This window comes from Ranitomeya imitator, chromosome 6 (assembly GCF_032444005.1).
Source record: "Ranitomeya imitator isolate aRanImi1 chromosome 6, aRanImi1.pri, whole genome shotgun sequence".
In the NCBI taxonomy this organism is placed as follows: domain Eukaryota; kingdom Metazoa; phylum Chordata; class Amphibia; order Anura; family Dendrobatidae; genus Ranitomeya; species Ranitomeya imitator.
The window spans coordinates 75,185,848-75,205,949 of NC_091287.1; the positions used below are offsets into that span (position 1 = coordinate 75,185,848).

Consider the following 20,102-nt stretch of genomic DNA (forward strand, 5'->3'; position numbering starts at 1 on the left):
TCTCCATTGGTTAAAGACCACTGTAGATTAAACCACTGGAGTCTGTATATATTTCTGCCCAGGTGCAGAAAAGTGTAGGTAGTTATCTTTGAACCTGCTAAGCAGTTCCACCGGATAAAGTTGCCACTTTTACTGTAGGGATGACCAATCTACTTAAAGACACCTTCCACAAGTCAAGTAACAGCAGTCAACAAATCTTGACCAAAAAATCCAGACTGCAAATTGTGGAATCCTTTATTTGTCTGACACAATTAGACTTATTTTGAGGATTAGGCTAGGAGAAGTGGCCAGGAACGGAAATGAAATTAAAGCGCTTCCCGAAAAAACGCAGTGAACCTCTGGTCCATACTATGACTCTTTCAAAATATTAGCAAACAGTTCTAACGAAAAGCTTTTCCTACTAAATTAAAAAATATACACTGTTCATAAAAATAAAGGGAACACTAAAATACCACATCCTAGATATCTCTGAATGAAATATTCCAGTTGCAAATTTTTATTCATTGCATAGTGGAATGTGTTCAGAACAATAAAGCATAACAATTATCAATGTAAATCAAAATGAATATCCCATGGAGGTCTGGATTTGGAATGATACTCAAAAGCAAAGTGGAAAATCAAATTACAGGCTCATCCAACTTCAGTGGAAATGCCTCATGACAAGGAAAAGAAGCTCAGTATTGTGTGTGGCCTCCATGTGACTCTATGACCTTGCTACTGCACAATGCCGGGGCATGCTCCTGATGAGGCGGTGGATGGTCTCCTGAGGGATCTCCTTCCAGACCTGGACTAAAGCATCCGCCAACTCCTTGACAGTCTGTGGAATAACCTGACGTTGGTGGATGGAGCAAGACATGATGTCTCATATGTGCTCAATCGGATTCAGATCTGGGGAACGTGCAGGCCAGTCCATAGCTTCAATGCCTTCATGGACCCATGGAAGCACTAATTGTGCGAAACGGCCGTCGTCCAGCTCACTCTCCCCGCACCCTCATCGTCTCCACTTGTCTTTTATGCAAAGTCTTTACATGGATTAAAGACAGATTAAAGATATTCACTTCGCAACCTGGGTGAGTGCCGCATTTTTCTACTTTCTTGTGCAAAGTTTTACTGTGCTTCAATGCCTTCATCTTGCAGGAACTGCTGACACACTCCAGCCACATGAGGTCTGGCATTGTCCTGCATTATGAGAAACCCAGGGCCAAGTGCACCAGCATATGATCTCACAAGGGGTCTGAGCATCTCATCTCGGTACCTAATGGCAGTCAGGCTACCTCTGGTGAGCACATGAAGGGCTGTGTGGCCCTCCAAAGAAATGCCACCCCACACCATTACTGACCCACTGAAGGATGTTGCAGGCAGCAGATCGCTCTCCACCACATCTCCAGACTCTGTCACGTCTGTCACATGTGCTCAGTGTGAACCTGCTTTCATCTGTGAAGAGCACAGGGCTCCAGTGGCAAATTTGCCAATCCTGGTGTTCTGTGGCAAATGCCAAGCGTCCTGCATGGTGTTGGACTGTGAGCACAACCCCCATCTGTGGACATCTGGCACTCAGACCATCTCCTTGCAGTCAGTTTCTAACTGTTTGTGCAGACACATGCACATTTGTGGCCTGCTGGAGGTCATTTTGCAGGGCTCTGGCAGTGCTCCTCCTGTTCCTCCTTGCACAAAGGCAGAGGTAGCAGTCCTGCTGCTGGGTTGTTGCCCTCCTACGGCCCCCTCCAGGTCTCCTGCTACATTGGCCTGTCTCCTGGTAGTGCCTCCATCCTCTGGACACTATGCTGACAGACACAGCAAACCTTCTTGCCACAGCTCACATTGATGTGCAATCCTGGATGAGCTGCACTACCTGAGCCACTTGTGTGGGTTTCAGAGTCCGTCTCATGCTACCACGAGTGTGAAAGCACAACAAACATTCAAAAGTGACCAAAACATCAGCCAGAAAGCATTGGTACTGAGATGTGGTCTGTGGTCCCCACCTGCAGAACCACTCCTTTATTGAGGGTGTCTTGATAATAATTTCCATCTGTTGTCTATTCCATTTGCACAACAGCATGTGAAATTGATTGTCAATCAGTGTTGCTTCCTAAGTGGACAGTTTGATTTAACAGAAGTTTGATTTACTTGGAATTATATTCTGTTGTTTAAGTGTTCCCTTTATTTTTGAGCAGAATATAATTTCCAAGAGCCTGAAATTATGTTCTATGCTGCAATTTGCAACATTAGCTTGTTTTGTTGGAGCACAGAGCTCAGTCAATTGGGTATTACTATCTCTAGGCTAGATTCACACAGCATTTTTCCAGAAAGTGCAGCCATGGACAAGGCTGGTGCAGATTCCAAACAAAAATTAAAGTACAATTTATTTTTATTTTCTCTGAAGATGTCAAATTTTTATTAGGAAGATAATGCAGGGGTGTAACAGTTGTTAGGTGGTAATTACTTTAAGCAATGGAGTTTTGAACTCAGTTTTATGCAATTTTGTCTCAAAAAGCTTTAAAGAGATTTTCTGTGAATATAATTAAAATAAATTAAGAAATAAAATTTAATTAGAAATAAAGCTCTAAATTCCTTCATACTACCAAAAACATGTTTATTTTCTCTGTGGAGATAAGAACTGTACATCACAATGGCTGCTGAAAGAAACCTGTCCTACAATGTTAATAGAAGTGGTGCCATTGCACATGTACACTAGGAAGTTCCAAACACAGAGTAAAACAGCCCTGGCTCACATCACAAACCCGATTCCTCCAGCAATGCTGTAGGAGTGCTGAACGCTTGTGGAGGAAAACTCGCACACCAGAAGACTTCATACACTTCAAATTTATGTTAAAAACCTATAACTCTGCCCTTCACATCGCCAAACAGACCTACTTCACCACTCTGATCTCCTCACTATCCAACAATCCCAAGAAACTTTTTGACACGTTTCACTCCCTCCTCAGGCCAAAAGCTCAAGCCCCTATCACAGACATTTGTGCTGATGACCTGGCCTCCCACTTTATATAGAAAATAGACAACATCCGTCAGGAAATCCGCTCCCAGACATCAAGTTCAGTGACTCCCATCCCTCCCTGCATCTCCCCTGGCTCACTCTCCGCATTTGATCCCATCACAGAAGAAGAAGTCTCCAGGCTCCTCTCTTCTTCTCGTCCGACTACATGCTCTACCGACCCCATTCCCTCTCATCTCCTCCAGTCTCTCCCTCCAGTCGTCACTACTCACCTAAATACAATCTTTAATCTCTCACTCTCCTCAGGCATTTTCCCATCCTCCTTCAAACACTCTATCATTACTCCATTACTAAAGAAACCCACACTCGACCCATCCTGCACAAACAACTACAGACCGGTCTCCAATCTCCCCTTCATCTCTAAACTCTTGGAGCGCCTAGTCTACCTGTTACCTCTCCATTCACTCCCTCCTATCCCTTCACAGTCTGGCTTCCGCCCCCTACACTCGACAGAAACTGCACTCATCAAAGTGACCAACAACCTTCTGACAGCAAAATGTAATGGTGACCACTCTCTGCTCATTCTTCTCAATCTTTCTGCAGCTTTCAACACTGTTGACCACCCTCTCTTACTCTCTAGGCTCCAGTCACTAGGCATTAAGGACACTGCTCTCTCCTGGTTCTCCTCCTATCTTTCTGACCGCTCCTTCAGTGTTCTGTTCTTTGGCTTCACTTCATCTCCTCTTCCTCTAACTGTCGGGGTACCCCAGGGTTCAGTCCTTGGCCCCCTTCTCTTCTCCCTCTACACAGCCCCAATTGGATAGACCATCAGCAGATTTGGCTTTCAGTACCATCTTTATGCCAACGACACACAACTATATACGTCATCCCCTGGCCTTACTCCTGCTGTACTACAGAAAACCACTGACTGTCTGTCCGCAGTCTCTGACATCATGTCCGCTCTCTATCTGAAACTCAACCTCTCCAAAACTGAACTTCTTCTGCTCCCACCATCTACTAACCTCCCTAAACCTGACATTTCCCTCTCCGTGGGTGGCACCATAATAACACCCCGGCAGCAGGCGCACTGTCTGGGTGTTATGTTTGACTCCAATCTCTCCTTCACATCCCATATACAATCTCTTGCCCGCTCATGCCGCTTACACCTAAAGAACATCTCTAGAATCCGCCCTTTTCTCACCATAGAAACAACAAAAACCCTCACTGTCACCCTGATCCACTCCCGCCTGGACTACTGCAACGCTCTATTAATTGGCCTCCCCCTCACACGACTTTCCCCTCATCGTCTATCTAGCTAATCATTACTCAAATACGTCCGCTCTTTGCCAGTCATTACACTGGCTGCCCATTCATTACAAGATACAATTCAAATTACTTGTTTTCACCCACAAAGCTCTTCACAGTGCGGCACCCCCTTACATATCCTCCCTCATTTCTGTCTATCTTCCTAACTGACCTCTGCGCTCTGCAAATGACTTTCGATTAACCTCTGCACTAATCCGTACCTCCCACTCCCGACTACAAGACTTCTCCCATGTTGCGCCAATCATCTGGAATGCTCTACCCCAAGAAATTAGGACCATCCACAATTTGCATAGTTTTAGGTGCTCCCTCAAAACACATTTGTTCAGAGCGGCCTATCATGTTCCCTAATCAGTTATTTTGCTTGTATGTAGCCTATTCAATACTTCCATCTATCCCCCATTCCCTGAAGAAGGCTGGACCATCATTGTAAATACATCATTGTAAACTTTGTCCACTGAGAAGAAAAAGGTATACCCGCACTGCTGCCTACGCGATCACCTATCTGCGTGCTGTAGAATGCTGTACCAGTACCTTTACCTCCTAGTCAATTGCATGGGCACTAGGGGTGCATAACCAAAAGAGTGTATAACATCCAAAAAACAAGAAAAAAAAGTAGTTAGCACTCACCAAGCCCGTTGCTGTAAAAGTCTTTATTAGGACATGGACAGGGAGAACATGATGGTCCAGGGATGACAGCTGTTTCACGCTACATGCGCTTCCACAGATCCCGATGTCTGAGGGGGGAAGTGAGGCAGCTAATAACGCTAATAACGCTGACCTAGTTCCTCCCCCACTCTGACACCACACCTGACGACTCCCATTATACTGACTATGAAAGAAAAAAACTGTTCAACAAACAAATCCAGTGTATAATACAACATAAAACATAGACCACATCATTGTAAATACACACCTGTACTTTGTATTTCCCCACCTCATTGTAGATTGTAAGCTCTCACGAGCAGGGTCATCTTGTGTTGCTTTAATTATTGTATTGTTAACATTGTTACTTATGACTGTTGTGTTTGAAGCTGTTAAACTGTAAAAGTGCTGCGGAATATGTTGGAGCTATATAAAGAAAGATTATTATTAATTATTATTATTAAGAAGAGTTTACTTACACTGCTGTCCACCCTGTCTATCTGATCTAATATTGAAGATGCCAGGAGTGCAGAGGTAAGAAGAGGCTACTCACACTGCTGTCCACTCTTTCTTTCTGATCTAATATTGAAGATAACAGGGGTGCTGAGGTAAGAAGAGTTTACTTACACTGCTTGACACCCTGTCTATCTGATCTAATACTGAAGATATCAAGGGTGCTGAGGTAAGAAGAGACTGCTCACACTGCTAAACACCATGTATATCTGATCTCATACTGGATATACCATTGGTGCTGAGGTAAAAATAAGTTGCCCACACTGCTATCCACTATGTCTATCTGATCTAACACTGGTAATACCAGGAGTGCTGCTGTAAGAAGAGGCTGCTCACACTGCTGCCACGCTGTTTATCTGATGTAGTTCTGGAGATATCGGTAGTGTTGAGGTTAGAAGCTGCTCACACTGCTGTTCATTGTCTTTCTGACCTAATACTGGAGATACCAGGAGTGCTGCAGTAAGAAGAGGCTGCTCACACTGCTGTCCACCCTGTTTATCTGATGTAATTCTCGAGATATCAGTAGTGTTGAGGCTAGAAGCTGCTCAAACTGCTGATCAACCAATACATCTGAATGCTGTGTGATTGCTGTGACCTGAAAGTAACCTATAGATAGCCAACTACTATAAACCTGCAAAATTTCTTATTACACATACTGTTAGGGTTGGCAGATTGCAATAAAATAAAATATAAAATAAAGTGCAATCGCAACTCGGGGTCCACCGTGCAGAGATGAACCCTGCTGCAATCACGTGACTAAACAACAAGTGTTACCTTGAACACACTGAGTTAACGCCACTCAATGTGAATGGAACAGGTATGGCATAAGGGTTGAGCTTCCTCTGTAACTGAACTGTGCCAATCGCGCACATGAATGAAACAGATGCTAAGTCAAATGGCTAGTTACCCCAGTTCTATCAAAACTGAACCTGTGCCTGACTGGCACCCTTAGCATGTAGCACAGTAGAGACTCAGGTGTTGAGCCAATGGAAGGAAACCGCATAAGTGTACAACCTGCCTGCCAATGTGTACAGACTCAGAGCCAAGTCACACACACACACGTGCAGACAGAGTGGTAGAGTAGCCACCCACACACACCAAGCATAGATGATACTAGCACGCCTGTATGGCGCCGCTGACAGCCTTTTATACGTTAGGCTCCACCCCAAACACTCATGCCCAGTCAGCCAAGACATTGCCCGCGGACCAATCTGGGACTGCCACATCATCAGAGCAGCTAACGTCCAACAACCAATGAGAAGCCGCCACATCACGGACATGCTTGGTAAGGTGATCTCTGGACTTACACTCCAGAGCGCAAGGCTGCACCCGCATATCATTGGTTACCATAGACTTGACTGGAGAGCCAGCAGTAACCAGACGTATACCACGAGCCTGAGCAAGACGCTGGGACCGACGTCTGTGCTAAGCAGCAATTGAAGTGGTCAGACTTGAATGGGAGACCGCAGAAGCAGATAATGCTTGGGATCTATCCTGCGCAGCGGAAGAATCTCGACGCCTAACACATACTCACAGGCATCAATCCTGATACATTCTACGACATGTCTCTATAAGTGAAACAAGGCGCTGGCCATTTTGATATACTATAGCAAATACCTTCTTAGACTAAACGAGAGCTAAATAACAGTACTTAAAATGTAGATAGTGACACTGTCCATCTTACCTTATGCTATTCCGGGGAACCCCCCTTTAATGTAAATCACCTACAATGGCATACTCACTTGTGACATGTGTGTGGTTTGACCATTTTGTTTTTTACAGCAAAATCACAGCTGTAGATTTTTTACAGCAAGTTGTGCAAAAGTTTTTTGTCATACAACCTGTCTTGCTTTTATGTGACACATTGCTGTGAAGCCCCAGCTTAAGAAACAAATGAGCTGAGTATATTAATTTTTTGTGCATCAGTTAAAATTCGATATGGTTATCATCAATATTGTACATATTATCATTCCTATTCCTAAAAATACTACTAATATTGTTGTTCTCGCCATTGTTTTTGACACGTGTACTAACATCCTTATATATTATATCAAATAGTATCTCATCCATCACAACAAGAAATCTTAAGTTGCAGAAAAATTATGGAAAATTTGCATTTATGGGGAAACTATATATGAAAGATTCCTAAGAATTACGCAGGTAAGCTACAATAAACATAAAGTATGCACAAAAGTTGACCTGTCGGTCATTATTTTCAGACAGGTGGAGATGAATAGCTAAGTGTGACTTACAATCGATAAATTCAACGCATCCATAAACTGTAACAGACGTGTTTTGTAGAGAACATTTTGATTATAATGTAATCATGGAAATGGCATGCAAGCAAATGAGGTTTCCATGTGGAAAAAGATTCAATTTGTCTAACAGAAATGATTAGTAAGAGTGAACATGCAGATCAGAAATCATAATTGTCATGCCAGCAAAAAAAAAAAAATAAAGAAGTATTTCAGAAGAAAGTATTTGCAATGAATGTATTCATGGATTCTGAACTTAAAAAAAAAATTGGTTAAATGGGCCACAAATTTTAAAATGAGTCAGAAATTTTAAGCTCCTTTGCCAGTAACTCATTGCATTGTTTGATCGATGATGTACCCTCATCTGAAATCTTTTTATTATTTGTTTCATTCTTTGTAATGTACATTCCCCATTGTTAACCATGATCCCCAATACAGAGATGAAACAAATGTATCAAAATAGAAGAAACTACCGTATACTAAATGGTTCACGCCATTATTGTATACAGATCTAATCACAAAAAGTTCAAATAAAATGGGGTCCTTGACATGCTTTTGATTTAAATTGACCCCAGGTTGCCATTATAATCTTACCCTCATCCCTTCAAACCGTGATAAAGCCCTTAATGGTCTCAAAGCTCTGAGGGTCCTAAGTGATTTAATAGGACCAAATTCGGAGAATCCCAGTGCAGTTGCTATGAGGCTTATTAAAGACACCTGAATGGAGACACAAAAGCAGAATCCAAGCTGTTAACTCACGGTCATCTCCATTGTAACATTAATGCTGGAGAAGAGGAACCTTGGACCTACAAAAAGCAAATGTTGTTAAGCATTGGTAAGAAACTGCAGTTGCAGAGATTCAGAACCCTTTCAATGTACTTATAGTTTGACTTTGATCATAAGACTATGAGATTGCCCCTATGTGACCCCATGAGACTGAAATTCCAACATCTTCAACTGTAGACATTGACTTGAGTTCAGCATCACTACTGATACTGCAGTTCCTTAACCACAACGAGAAAGAAAATGAGGTTATTTTCCTGTAAAATAAAAATTGATTACAGACATACATAGAACTTTTACCCTTACCCTCATTCCTTCAAATCTGGACAAGGCTCGTAGGGGCCTCAATGCCCTCAGAGTTCTGAGAGACTTCACGGAACTCACTTGGCCTTGACCATTTCCAAAAGTTGCTATCAGACAAGCTACTGAAATCTGTATAGATTGAACGAAATGTAAAATTATTGATCAAATGCAAGCAAATCAAATTAGATCCCGCCTGTTGTCTGTAGTCATCCTCGTTGGTTTCCAAAGGGGAAAGCGGTTATTTGACAAATTAAGTTGCGAGGCAGATACACTTCAAAATGCATTACATCAGCCATAGTTTTAATAATGGTTTATTGAACACCACATGCTTAAATGTATTTTATTTGCATTGATAAGACATCAACAATGAAGTGCTGCTGAATGATAAACTTATCTTACATCAGGCCCTGTGCAATGCTTAATCAGGGAAGGTTTTCTTATGTTATCAGTTAGATCTGGGATGTGAGATTAATTCAGCCTCAGATGTAATGTGGGTCTAATAATTCCTTTGTAGTCAACAAATGAGCTAATCAGTGTGATTCTTCTAGGTCCTCCTGAGATAATGATCGATTCTTCTGTGCCAATGTTTACATGCCTTCTTATTTCGAGATTTTGAAAAGCTAGTAGATGAGGACTACTAACAGAATTTGTAAATCAATGCTTCAAGGCATCATGTTTATTTCTAATGGGGAATTGTGTGGTCTCAATACTATTCTGTAAATTTACATTGGCATTATTACTGGAATAAAAGGAATATACTTTTCTCTCGTGTAAATATTCTTCACTGCTTTTTTGTTTTGTTTTAGGCTTCAATTGTACCTTATTTTTTATTATTTGTGGAGTATATAATAAGTTTTTCAACACAGTGAGAAAAATGTATTGAATGTATGTATTTATGTATCCTAAAATGTTTATTATATACAGTACAGACCAAAAGTTTGGACACACCTTCTCATTTAAAGATTTTTCTGTATTTTCAAGACTATGAAAATTGTACATTCACACTGAAGGGATCAAAACTATGAATTAACACATGAGGAATTATATACTTAACAAAAAGTGTGAACCAACTGAAACTATGTCTCATATTCTAGGTTCTTCAAAGTAGCCACCTTTTGCTTTGATGACTGCTTTGCACACTCTTGGCATTCTCTTGATGAGCCTCAAGAGGTAGTCACCAGGAATGGTCTCCCAACAATCTTGAAGGAGTTCCCAGAGATGCTTAGCACTTGTTGGCCCTTTTGCTTTCACTCTGCGGTCCAGCTCACCCCAAACCATCTCGATTGGGTTCAGGTCTGGTGACTGTGGAGGCCAGGTCATCTGGCATAGCACCCCATCACTCTCCTTCTTGGTCAAATAGCCCTTACACCACCGGTAGGTGTGTTTGGGGTCATTGTCCTGTTGAAAAATAAATGATGGTCCAACTAAACGCAAACCGGATGGAATAGCATGCCGCTGCAAGATGCTGTGGTAGCCATGCTGGTTCAGTATGCCTTCAATTTTGAATAAATCCCCAACAGTGTCACCAGCAAAGCACCCCCACACCATCACACCTCCTCCATGCTTCACGGTGGGAACCAGGCATGTAGAGTCCATCCGTTCACCTTTTCTGCGTCGCACAAAGACATGGTGGTTGGAACCAAAGATCTCAAATTTGGACTCATCAGACCAAAGCACAGATTTCCACTAGTCTAATGTCCATTCCTTGTGTTCTTTAGCCCAATCAAGTCTCTTCTGCTTGTTGCCTGTCCTTAGCAGTGGTTTCCTAGCAGCTATTTTACCATGAAGGCCTGCTGCACAAAGTCTCCTCTTAACAGTTGTTGTAGAGATGTGTCTGCTGCTAGAACTCTGTGTGTCATTGACCTGGTCTCTAATCTGAGCTGCTGTTAATCTGTGATTTCTGAGGCTGGTGACTCGGATAAACGTATCCTCAGAAGCAGAGGTGACTCTTGGTCTTCCTTTCCTGGGGCAGTCCTCATGTGAGCCAGTTTCTTTGTAGCGCTTGATGGTTTTTGCCACTGCACTTGGGGACACTTTCAAAGTTTGCCAATTTTTCAGACTGACTGACCTTCATTTCTTAAAGTAATGATGGCCACTCGTTTTTCTTTACTTAGCTGCTTTTTTCTTGCCATAATACAAATTCTATTCAGTAGAACTATCAGCTGTGTATCCATCAGACTTCTGCACAACACAACTGATGGTCCCAACCCCATTTATAAGGCAAGAAATCCCACTTATTAAACCTCACAGGGCACACCTGTGAATTGAAAACAATTCCCGGTGACTACCTCTTGAATCTCATCAAGAGTATGACAAAAGCATCAAAGCAAAAGGTGGCTAATTTGAAGAACCTAGAATATAAGACATCATTTCAGTTGTTTCACACTTTTTTGTTAAGTATATAATTCCACATGTGTTAATTCATAGTTTTGATGCCTTCAGTGTGAATGTACAATTTTCATAGTCTTTTAAATACAGAAAAATCTTTAAAGTTAATACCATTAATTCCTTGGACACATCTAGGAAACACTCATTTGGTTGACAACTATTTTTACTGAAACCCAGCACAGACACTCCTACTCATGGGGGAAGGTGGAGTAAGCAGCTGCCAGACAGCTCTGCCAGGAACATTTTCCCCTCAAAAGAAACAATCAGTCATGTTGAATTGCAACATGCCTGTCCACTCTCAGGTCTAACATTTGCTGCTGGAGGAATGTCTGGACACTCCCATACACATTTTTAGAAGGTTGGCCGCCCCTGAGTACAACTAACATGAAAGAGTTAATACACTTTTGAATGCTTTCCAGATGCTAAGACCCACACTGATTAACAAAAAAAAGTGGTAGAAGCACTCAAGCTAAGCGTTGTTCGCTTCTCAAACTACGGATTAACTCAAACTCAAATTTTCTATTGAACTCATCTCTGATATCAGAGAAGAGTAGCTCTCAGAGCTCTACTGTACCATTATTTGGCAAGGGTGTCAGCAATTGAAACTCAAAACAAAAAACTTCTAAAATGTCAAAAGGTTTCTTAGTTGAGCAGTTCTATTTTAGTCTAGTCGGTATGGATATTTTAACTGAATGTAGTGACCAGAGCTTGATACTTATTCAGCCAAATGCTATCACTCGAGACCCCAACTTACATACACACAATCAGCAGAATGTGTATGTGCTCTTTGTGGGGTGAGAGGAGTTAGCCGCTATCAGATTCTCTTGGCCCTTCTTCACTAAGGACAAAGGACCGCGTAGTTAAAACCCAACTGTCTAAATTATACCTTCGCCATTTTCTGTTTTCAGGGAAGAGTTAGGAGGCCCCCTTATAAATCAGATGGTCAACCTGCTGTACCACAAATTGTTGTGGTTGGCCAATATACATATAATGAATATGGCCAATGTAACATTTGCATTTTACAGCAAGGTGTATTGCAGTATGAAGCTGCTGTAGCAAATGTAATGTAGATGGAAAACGAGAGTAACATTCCACGAATTTTCTTTTGGGATAAATAGTTACTGTAATAGATTAAAATTCTTAGATGCAACTTAACTTTCTGGAAATGTTGTGCTGGACTTTGCAGAAAACAAGCAGCAGTTTATTATTGTAAAGGGTGCATATGACTAAATTCACTGGCATCATGTTGTACTGACAAGTGTGCAAAAGTAAAGTCTTGTGTAATGTTTGCAAAAGTCAAATGCGGTGTGAACCTTGCACACTCAGAAGGAGCCATTGTTTGAATTTGGAAACATGTAGATAAGATAGTACATTTTTATCAATATGCACAGAACCAAGAAACAGCTGTACTTTGTTGTAGGTTTTTACCAACCAAAGATTGTGCACGCTCTAGGGAGCGCCAAATCCTGATTAGCGAACCATTACAACAAAGAGTAGCAGTTAGGCACCATTTCTTATCCTATTTGCCCCCTGTGTTGACTACCCTGCATGACTGCTTAGAACTACAGAGCTCATTAGTTAAGGTTATAAGGCCATTAGTACCCCTATTTTGTAAATAATATAAACCTCAATTGAATAAATATTCTGTATAGACCTATTCTGCAGGTACATTGGACAAACGTTAAATAGACTTTTTATTTATGGCCAACGACAATCAAAAGCTTTAGCTCTGAAAAATATAGGAAGGCTTTATGTCAGACCTTCCCCTTCTTGATGCAGCTTTGGAAGGTGAAGGTGATAATCCGTCTTGATCCATGGATTTAAGGATGTAAATCCCACCTGTTGCACCCAGTCAGCAGTCAAGCAAACTTAAGATAAAAATTTTTCTATCTGTAGAGCTGAAGAATAGCTAGCAAGATCTATTTGTCCCTGGAAATCTGGTCGGCTCCTATCACTGCAGAAATGCTTTTGGCCTACTTTCACACTGAATAAAATAAATTATAAATATATTATACAAGCTTGATTCATACACTGTAATAGAATCATATAATGCATTCATTATAATTTTAGACTATTCTTAACGGAGGAACTTTTTGTCACTGAATTTGTGTTGGCTAACCATCAATATGCAAGTGCGTAAATGTCATATCCTTCCCATAACTTTTGTTAAGAACTCCAAATTCTCAAGATACATATTAGGCAGAATATTGCAAAATGATATAAAAAAGTGGATTACAATTCACTGCAAAGCCACCTCGTAACAGAGTGTCAAGAAGTCATGAGATGGTCATCTCACCCTACTGATCTCAGGATAGGCTAAGCCAAGAGGGAATGAACCATTTGTACATATACATCTCTCATTGGCACATTTCATTAAAGTACTCTTTACTTTTAACCTAAGCAATGTGGTATAAATAGGGTATATCTAACATTTAAAAAATCAAAAATTACTAACAAACCTCAGATAGGTGCTAAGAGTCGTTTTGTATCTCTTAGGCTGACATAATTACTATATGCTAAACCTGACAACATATTTGATTTAGCAGTTCCTAAAATGTTAAGATACACAAGAAATCTGCTGCAAGTAAAGATTATTTTACACTGAAAGATAATCGTGATCAATCATTCCTAGAAAGGTTGGAGTCACGATAATCTTTCAGTGCAAGCAGGCTACCGATCATCCTATGAAAGAGCAAAACATTCAACTGTTGGGTGAAATGTTCTTATGTGCTGCACAAAAGATCAGCGTTCCCGGCAGCGCATCATCCCTTTTAAATAAGACTCCTAGTGCTGAGAAAAATGGCAATCTATATCCCCTGAAAGGTGTATCACAGATAGTTCAGTGGGCAAATTTAAGAGAGATCTTGCTGTCTAAACCGGCTATTAAAAGGCCAAAGGGCCGGTAAATGTTGACCCATCAGTGGTCATTTACTGCCGCAAAAAAAAATAAAACCGTTAATTTAAATTTGTAAGTAATAACAAGTAATAATAATAAGTAAATAAGTATTAATAAATATTATATATTAAATATTAAATTTTATATTATTATTATTATATGTTATTATTATTATTATTATTATTATTATTAATAATAATAATATTGTTATTATATGATATTATTTAAGATGATAGCATTTATATTATAATAAATATAAATAATAAATATGTTTTAATAATAAGTAGTAACAACATATTGTAACAAACACAGAACTATCCGGCTAAAATAATGCAAAGTACTGCGACAAAATGTGTAAAACATGTTTCTAGTCCATTGCATACAAAACAAAGAAATTCCTGAACATGATAAAGGCAGAACTTTAAAGTGATCTAGAGGTTCAATAAAATGGAAGATACAATGCCTGTACATTATGCAGGGGAAGATCGGAAAGTGGGCAGAGAAAACACCGTACATAGATGGTGAAATCTTCAAAAGACAGAACCAGAAGAGGCTTTTACTGGGAAAAGTAGAAATAAGATGTCAAGGATATTGCCGTTCATCTTTAATGAAAATTGTTGTTTTTTTTTGCTGAGAATTCACATTCTACACAGTCCTTATTGAGTGCACTAAATGTGCAAGGCTGGGCAGCGGGCATCAGATTTGATTCCACATTACTAGTAACGGTATAATATAACCATGATTTATATTTTTCTTTGTTTTTATTAGATATATGGTTTTATTACAATATGTGTGTTCTTTTCTATTGCACAGGTGCTGCACCTATTAATTAGATTAATGCATCATGTGTGCATAGGTGTGGTTACCTGGAAAGAGTTTTATATTTTGTCTGACCTGCACTCTTCACACTAGGTTATGAATAAGAAGTATAACTTCGAAACGCATCAATCAGGAGTCAGACATTGAATTTGTCTTGGGACTTTCTCCTCGGACGCTACATTCATCCATTGTAGAATGTGAATTTTTCCCTTGGATCATATTTTAATCGACTGAAATAAAACTCGGGATTTTATTTGAAGTGTTGGATCCATCCCTCTATTTCTCTTTGTAAATAAAGAAGACCTGTCATGGGTTAGTGACATTCTTTTCTTTTTTTATATGTATTGAATATTAGACACCACTACTGTAATTAATTGAGCATCACCAGGAAAGGCTACTAAGCCTAAGGAGTGCCGTGTACAAAGCACATCAGAAATGCCATAACCGAGCAGTGGTGCCAATTACTATACCTTTTTGAGAAACATGGGGACATTACTACTTAAGTAATATACAGTACAGACAAAAAGTTTGGACACACCTTCTCATTTAAAGATTTTTCTGTATTTTCATGACTATGAAAATTGTACATTCACACTGAAGGCATCAAAACTATGAATTAACACATGTGGAATTATATGCTTAACAAAAAAAGTGTGAAACAACTGAAATTATGTCTTATATTCTAGGTTCTTCAAACTAGCCACCTTTTGCTTTGATGACTGCTTTGCACACTCTTGGCATTCTCTTGATGAGCTTCAAGAGGTAGTCACCGGGAATGGTTTTCACTTCACAGGAGTGCCCTGTCAGGTTTAATAAGTGCAATTTCTTGCCTTATAAATGGGGATGATACCATTAGTTGTGTTGTGCAGAAGTCTGGTGGATACACAGCTGATAGTCCTACTGAATAGACTGTTAGAATTCGTATTATGGCAAGAAAAAAGCAGCTAAGTAAAGAAAAACGAGTGGCCATCATTACTTTATGAAATGAAGGTCAGTCAGTCCAAAAAAATTGGGCAAACTTTGAAAGTGCCCCCAAGTGCAGTTGCAAAAACCATCAAGCACTACAAAAAAACTGGCTCACATGAGGACCGCCCCAGGAAAGGAAGACCAAGAGTCACCTCTGCTTCTGAGGATAAGTTTATCCGAGTCACCAGCCTCAGAAATCGCAGGTTAACAGCAGCTCAGATTAGAGACAAGGTCAATGCCACACAGAGTTCTAGCAGCAGACACATCTCTACAACAACTGTTAAGAGGAGACTTTGTGCAGCAGGCCTTCATGGTAAAATAGCTGCTAGGAAACCACTGCTAAGGACAGGCAACAAGCAGAAGAGAATTGTTTTGGCTAAAGAACACAAGGAATGGACATTAGACTAGTGGAAATCTGTGCTTTGGTCTGATCAGTCCAAATTTGAAATCTTTGGTTCCAAACACGGTGTCTTTGTGCAATGCAGAAAAGGTGAACGGATGGACTCTACATGCCTGGTTCCCACCGTGAAGTATGGAGGAGGAGGTGTGATGGTGTGGGGGTGCTTTGCTGGTGACACTGTTGGGGATTTATTCAAAATTGAAGGCATACTGAACCAGCATGGCTACCACAGCATCTTGCAGCGGCATGCTATTCCATCCGGTTTGCGTTTAGTTGGACCATAATTTATTTTTCAACAGAACAATGACCCAAAACACACCTCCAGGCTGTGTAAGAGCTATTTGACCAAGAAGGAGAGTGATGGGGTGCTACGCCAGATGACCTGGCCTCCACAGTCACCAGACCTGAACCCAATCGAGATGGTTTGGGGTGAGCTGAACCGCAAAGTGAAGGCAAAAGGGCCAACAAGTGCTAAGCATCTCTGGGAACTCCTTCAAGATTGTTGGAAGACCATTCCCAGTGAGTACCTCTTGAACCTCATCAAGAGAATACCAAGAGTGTGCAAAGCAGTCATCAAAGCAAAAGGTGGCTACTTTGAAGAACCTAGAATATGAGACATATTTCCAGTTGTTTCACACTTTTTTGTTAAGTATATAATTCCACATGTGTTAATTCATAGTTTTGATGCCTTCAGTGTGAATGTACAATTTTCATGAAAATACAGAAAAAGCTTTAAATGAGAAGGTGTTTCCAAACTTTTGGTCTGTACTGTATATTACTTAAGTAGGGGAGTGACACCAAACAAAACGTTTGCCCTAGAAAGAAAAAAAACATTTCTTTGCCTGTGACTTTCTCCATAATTTTATCTACGGTATATTAATCATTCAAAAAGGACTGAAAGACAATGATTTTCCTGTGCAAAATACTAACAATGGATGTATTAGTTTAATTGCCACCTGCTGATGTAATAAAATTTATATATTTTGCATATTGTGTTTGCGAAATAATATGTCGACTCCCTGATACACAATAGAGCGGTGGCAGCAAACTCACGAATCCTCAGAGGTCTCATAAAGGCTGAACTACCAGATCATCTTCTTAGTAGATTTGGAGAAATAATGTCATCTTTGAATTGCATTGTACCACTGTACAATTTTTTTTTTTTTAGGTGAAAGTGAACCTGACAGCCAGTGTTGGACTGAAGGGCCAAAAGCCCACCAGTGACATTGTTTCTGGGTGCACACTGGTCACCAACACGCAATATTACATGACCGTTGTTCTCAAATTTGCCTATGCTTCTATACAATAATAAACAGGGTACTTTGTTAAATGAGTGACGAGATCCTGTCCTTGTCTGTGCATGCTGCATTGAGTGTACTGTGCCAAAAATGTTTCATATGGAAGGGTAGGGGTTCCACACCTGAAAAAAGGCCCACCAGGAAATTAACCTGTCCCCCTTTGGGCTAGTCTGAGCCTGCTGACATCTGAACCACAGGCAGCATAAATCAAAGTCTGTCTGTGTTATTCCACCCATATATTGTATGCTTTAATCTGAAACATTGCAGTAAAATCGCTGTGTTTAAAGGGAAACTGACGATTGATTTGGGAAGCATGAATCTGAGTTCAGCTTTGTTCTTCTAGCATTATATGATTTACTGTGAAACATTGCAGCATTTTGGAGTAAAAAGACTTAAAAAAAATTGGGCGGGGATGATCTGATTGGCATAACTAGTCAAAGAAGCAGGTTTCCTATGGCTTTTCTCCTCCCATTTCCTATAGACTGACTTGTCTCTCTCTATACACACACATAGGGAGAGATCTGCCAGCCAATGGAAATGGGGAAGGGAAGGTAGGCGCTGCTGAGGATCGGTCTCTTGATCAAGTCACTTTAACCGGTCGACTTATGAATAATTTGTTTTCTCCAAAATACTGCAACGTTTCACAGTAAATTATATAATGCTAGAAAAACAAAGCTGAACTCTTATTTGTTCTTCCCCAATTAGCTATCATGTTCCCTGTAAACAGAGCGATTTCAACTTAATGTACACTAACAACTACACGATACTTCTGCGGAAAAGTGACAGCAGTTGACTTCAGTGCACAAGTATAGTATTTAAGTATTTAGGATTGCACCCGTGAGCAACCTCCGTGCATTTCAATGTGCTCCGTGTTTGCAGAACTTCATCCTCTCGAACTCCATTAAATTACAGAATTTATTACAAGACTGATTAAAAAAGGATTCTCTTTGCAACATACAGTAATATTATGTGAAATACTGGGCTCTCTTAAAATATGGTCATTTGGGATATTTATTGCTGTTCTATGACTTTTTTTTATAAAATATATTTTGGGGTAAATAAGTATTGTCTCCATTTCCTAGTCTGATATGACAGCGCGTGTTGAAACAAACAATGAGAGCACAGGATAATAAAGTCACTGAGGCAACCAAATAATGCATCAAGAGTTTCTCCTATTAATTAGTGTAAGAACCGTGTGTAAGACTCTTCATCGTTTGTTTTCTTTTCCATACCACACAACAGTAATCCCCTCCTAATGTCAGATTGGCAAGAGAACAGAAATAATAGGCACTAAGTAGTGACATTACTGCTTATATGTGATGAGAACCTCAACATTAGATTAAAGGGACTACATTAGAAATACCAAATATAAAATTATCTAAAATATCAGAAGGGTGACGTCCGTTTCTCAGTTTGCAGTAATTCAGTATATTTTCAGTAATGTTGTAATTACTATATTAAAAGCAGCGATATTAGAATTACTATATGAAATGGAATGACCCCAGAATTACTATGTATACAGGTCCTTCTCAAAAAATTAGCATATAGTGTTAAATTTCATTATTTACCATAATGTAATGATTACAATTAAACTTTCATATATTATAGATTCATTATCCACCAACTGAAATTTGTCAGGTCTTTTATTGTTTTAATACTGATGATTTTGGCATACAACTCCTGATAACCCAAAAAACCTGTCTCAATAAATTAGCATATTTCACCCATCCAATCAAATAAAAGTGTTTTTTAATAACAAACAAAAAAAACCAACAAATATTAATGTTCAGTTATGCACTCAATACTTGGTCGGGAATCCTTTGGCAGAAATGACTGCTTCAATGCGGCGTGGCATGGAGGCAATCAGCCTGTGACACTGCTGAGATGTTATGGAGGCCCAGGATGCTTCAATAGCGGCCTTAAGCTCATCCAGAGTGTTGGGTCTTGCGTCTCTCAACTTTCTCTTCACAATATCCCACAGATTCTCTATGGGGTTCAGGTCAGGAGAGTTGGCAGGCCAATTGAGCACAGTAATACCATGGTCAGTAAACCATTTACCAGTGGTTTTGGCACTGTGAGCAGGTGCCAGGTCGTGCTGAAAAATGAAATCTTCATCTCCATAAAGCATTTCAGCCGATGGAAGCATGAAGTGCTCCAAAATCTCCTGATAGCTAGCTGCATTGACCCTGCCCTTGATGAAACACAGTGGACCAACACCAGCAGCTGACATGGCACCCCACACCATCACTGACTGTGGGTACTTGACACTGGACTTCAGGCATTTTGGCATTTCCTTCTCCCCAGTCTTCCTCCAGACTCTGGCACCTTGATTTCCGAATGACATGCAAAATTTGCTTTCATCAGAAAAAAGTACTTGGGACCACTTAGCAACAGTCCAGTGCTGCTTCTCTGTAGCCCAGGTCAGGCGCCTCTGCCGCTGTTTATGGTTCAAAAGTGGCTTTACCTGGGGAATGCGGCACCTGTAGCCCATTTCCTGCACACGCCTGTGCACGGTGGCTCTGGATGTTTCCACACCAGACTCAGTCCACTGCTTCCTCAG

The 20,102-nt window shown here is 40.3% G+C and overlaps 1 protein-coding gene across 1 annotated transcript in view; it reads right to left on the reverse strand.

Annotated features, from left to right (window-relative positions):
- Window positions 1-20,102, reverse strand: part of LOC138641943 (sodium channel protein type 5 subunit alpha-like) — a 476,947-nt gene that overhangs the window by 57,259 nt on the left and 399,586 nt on the right. The window contains exon 22 of the mRNA XM_069729776.1: window positions 8,284-8,406. Coding sequence (XP_069585877.1) covers window positions 8,284-8,406 — 123 coding nt within the window. The remainder of the gene's footprint in view (window positions 1-8,283; window positions 8,407-20,102) is intronic.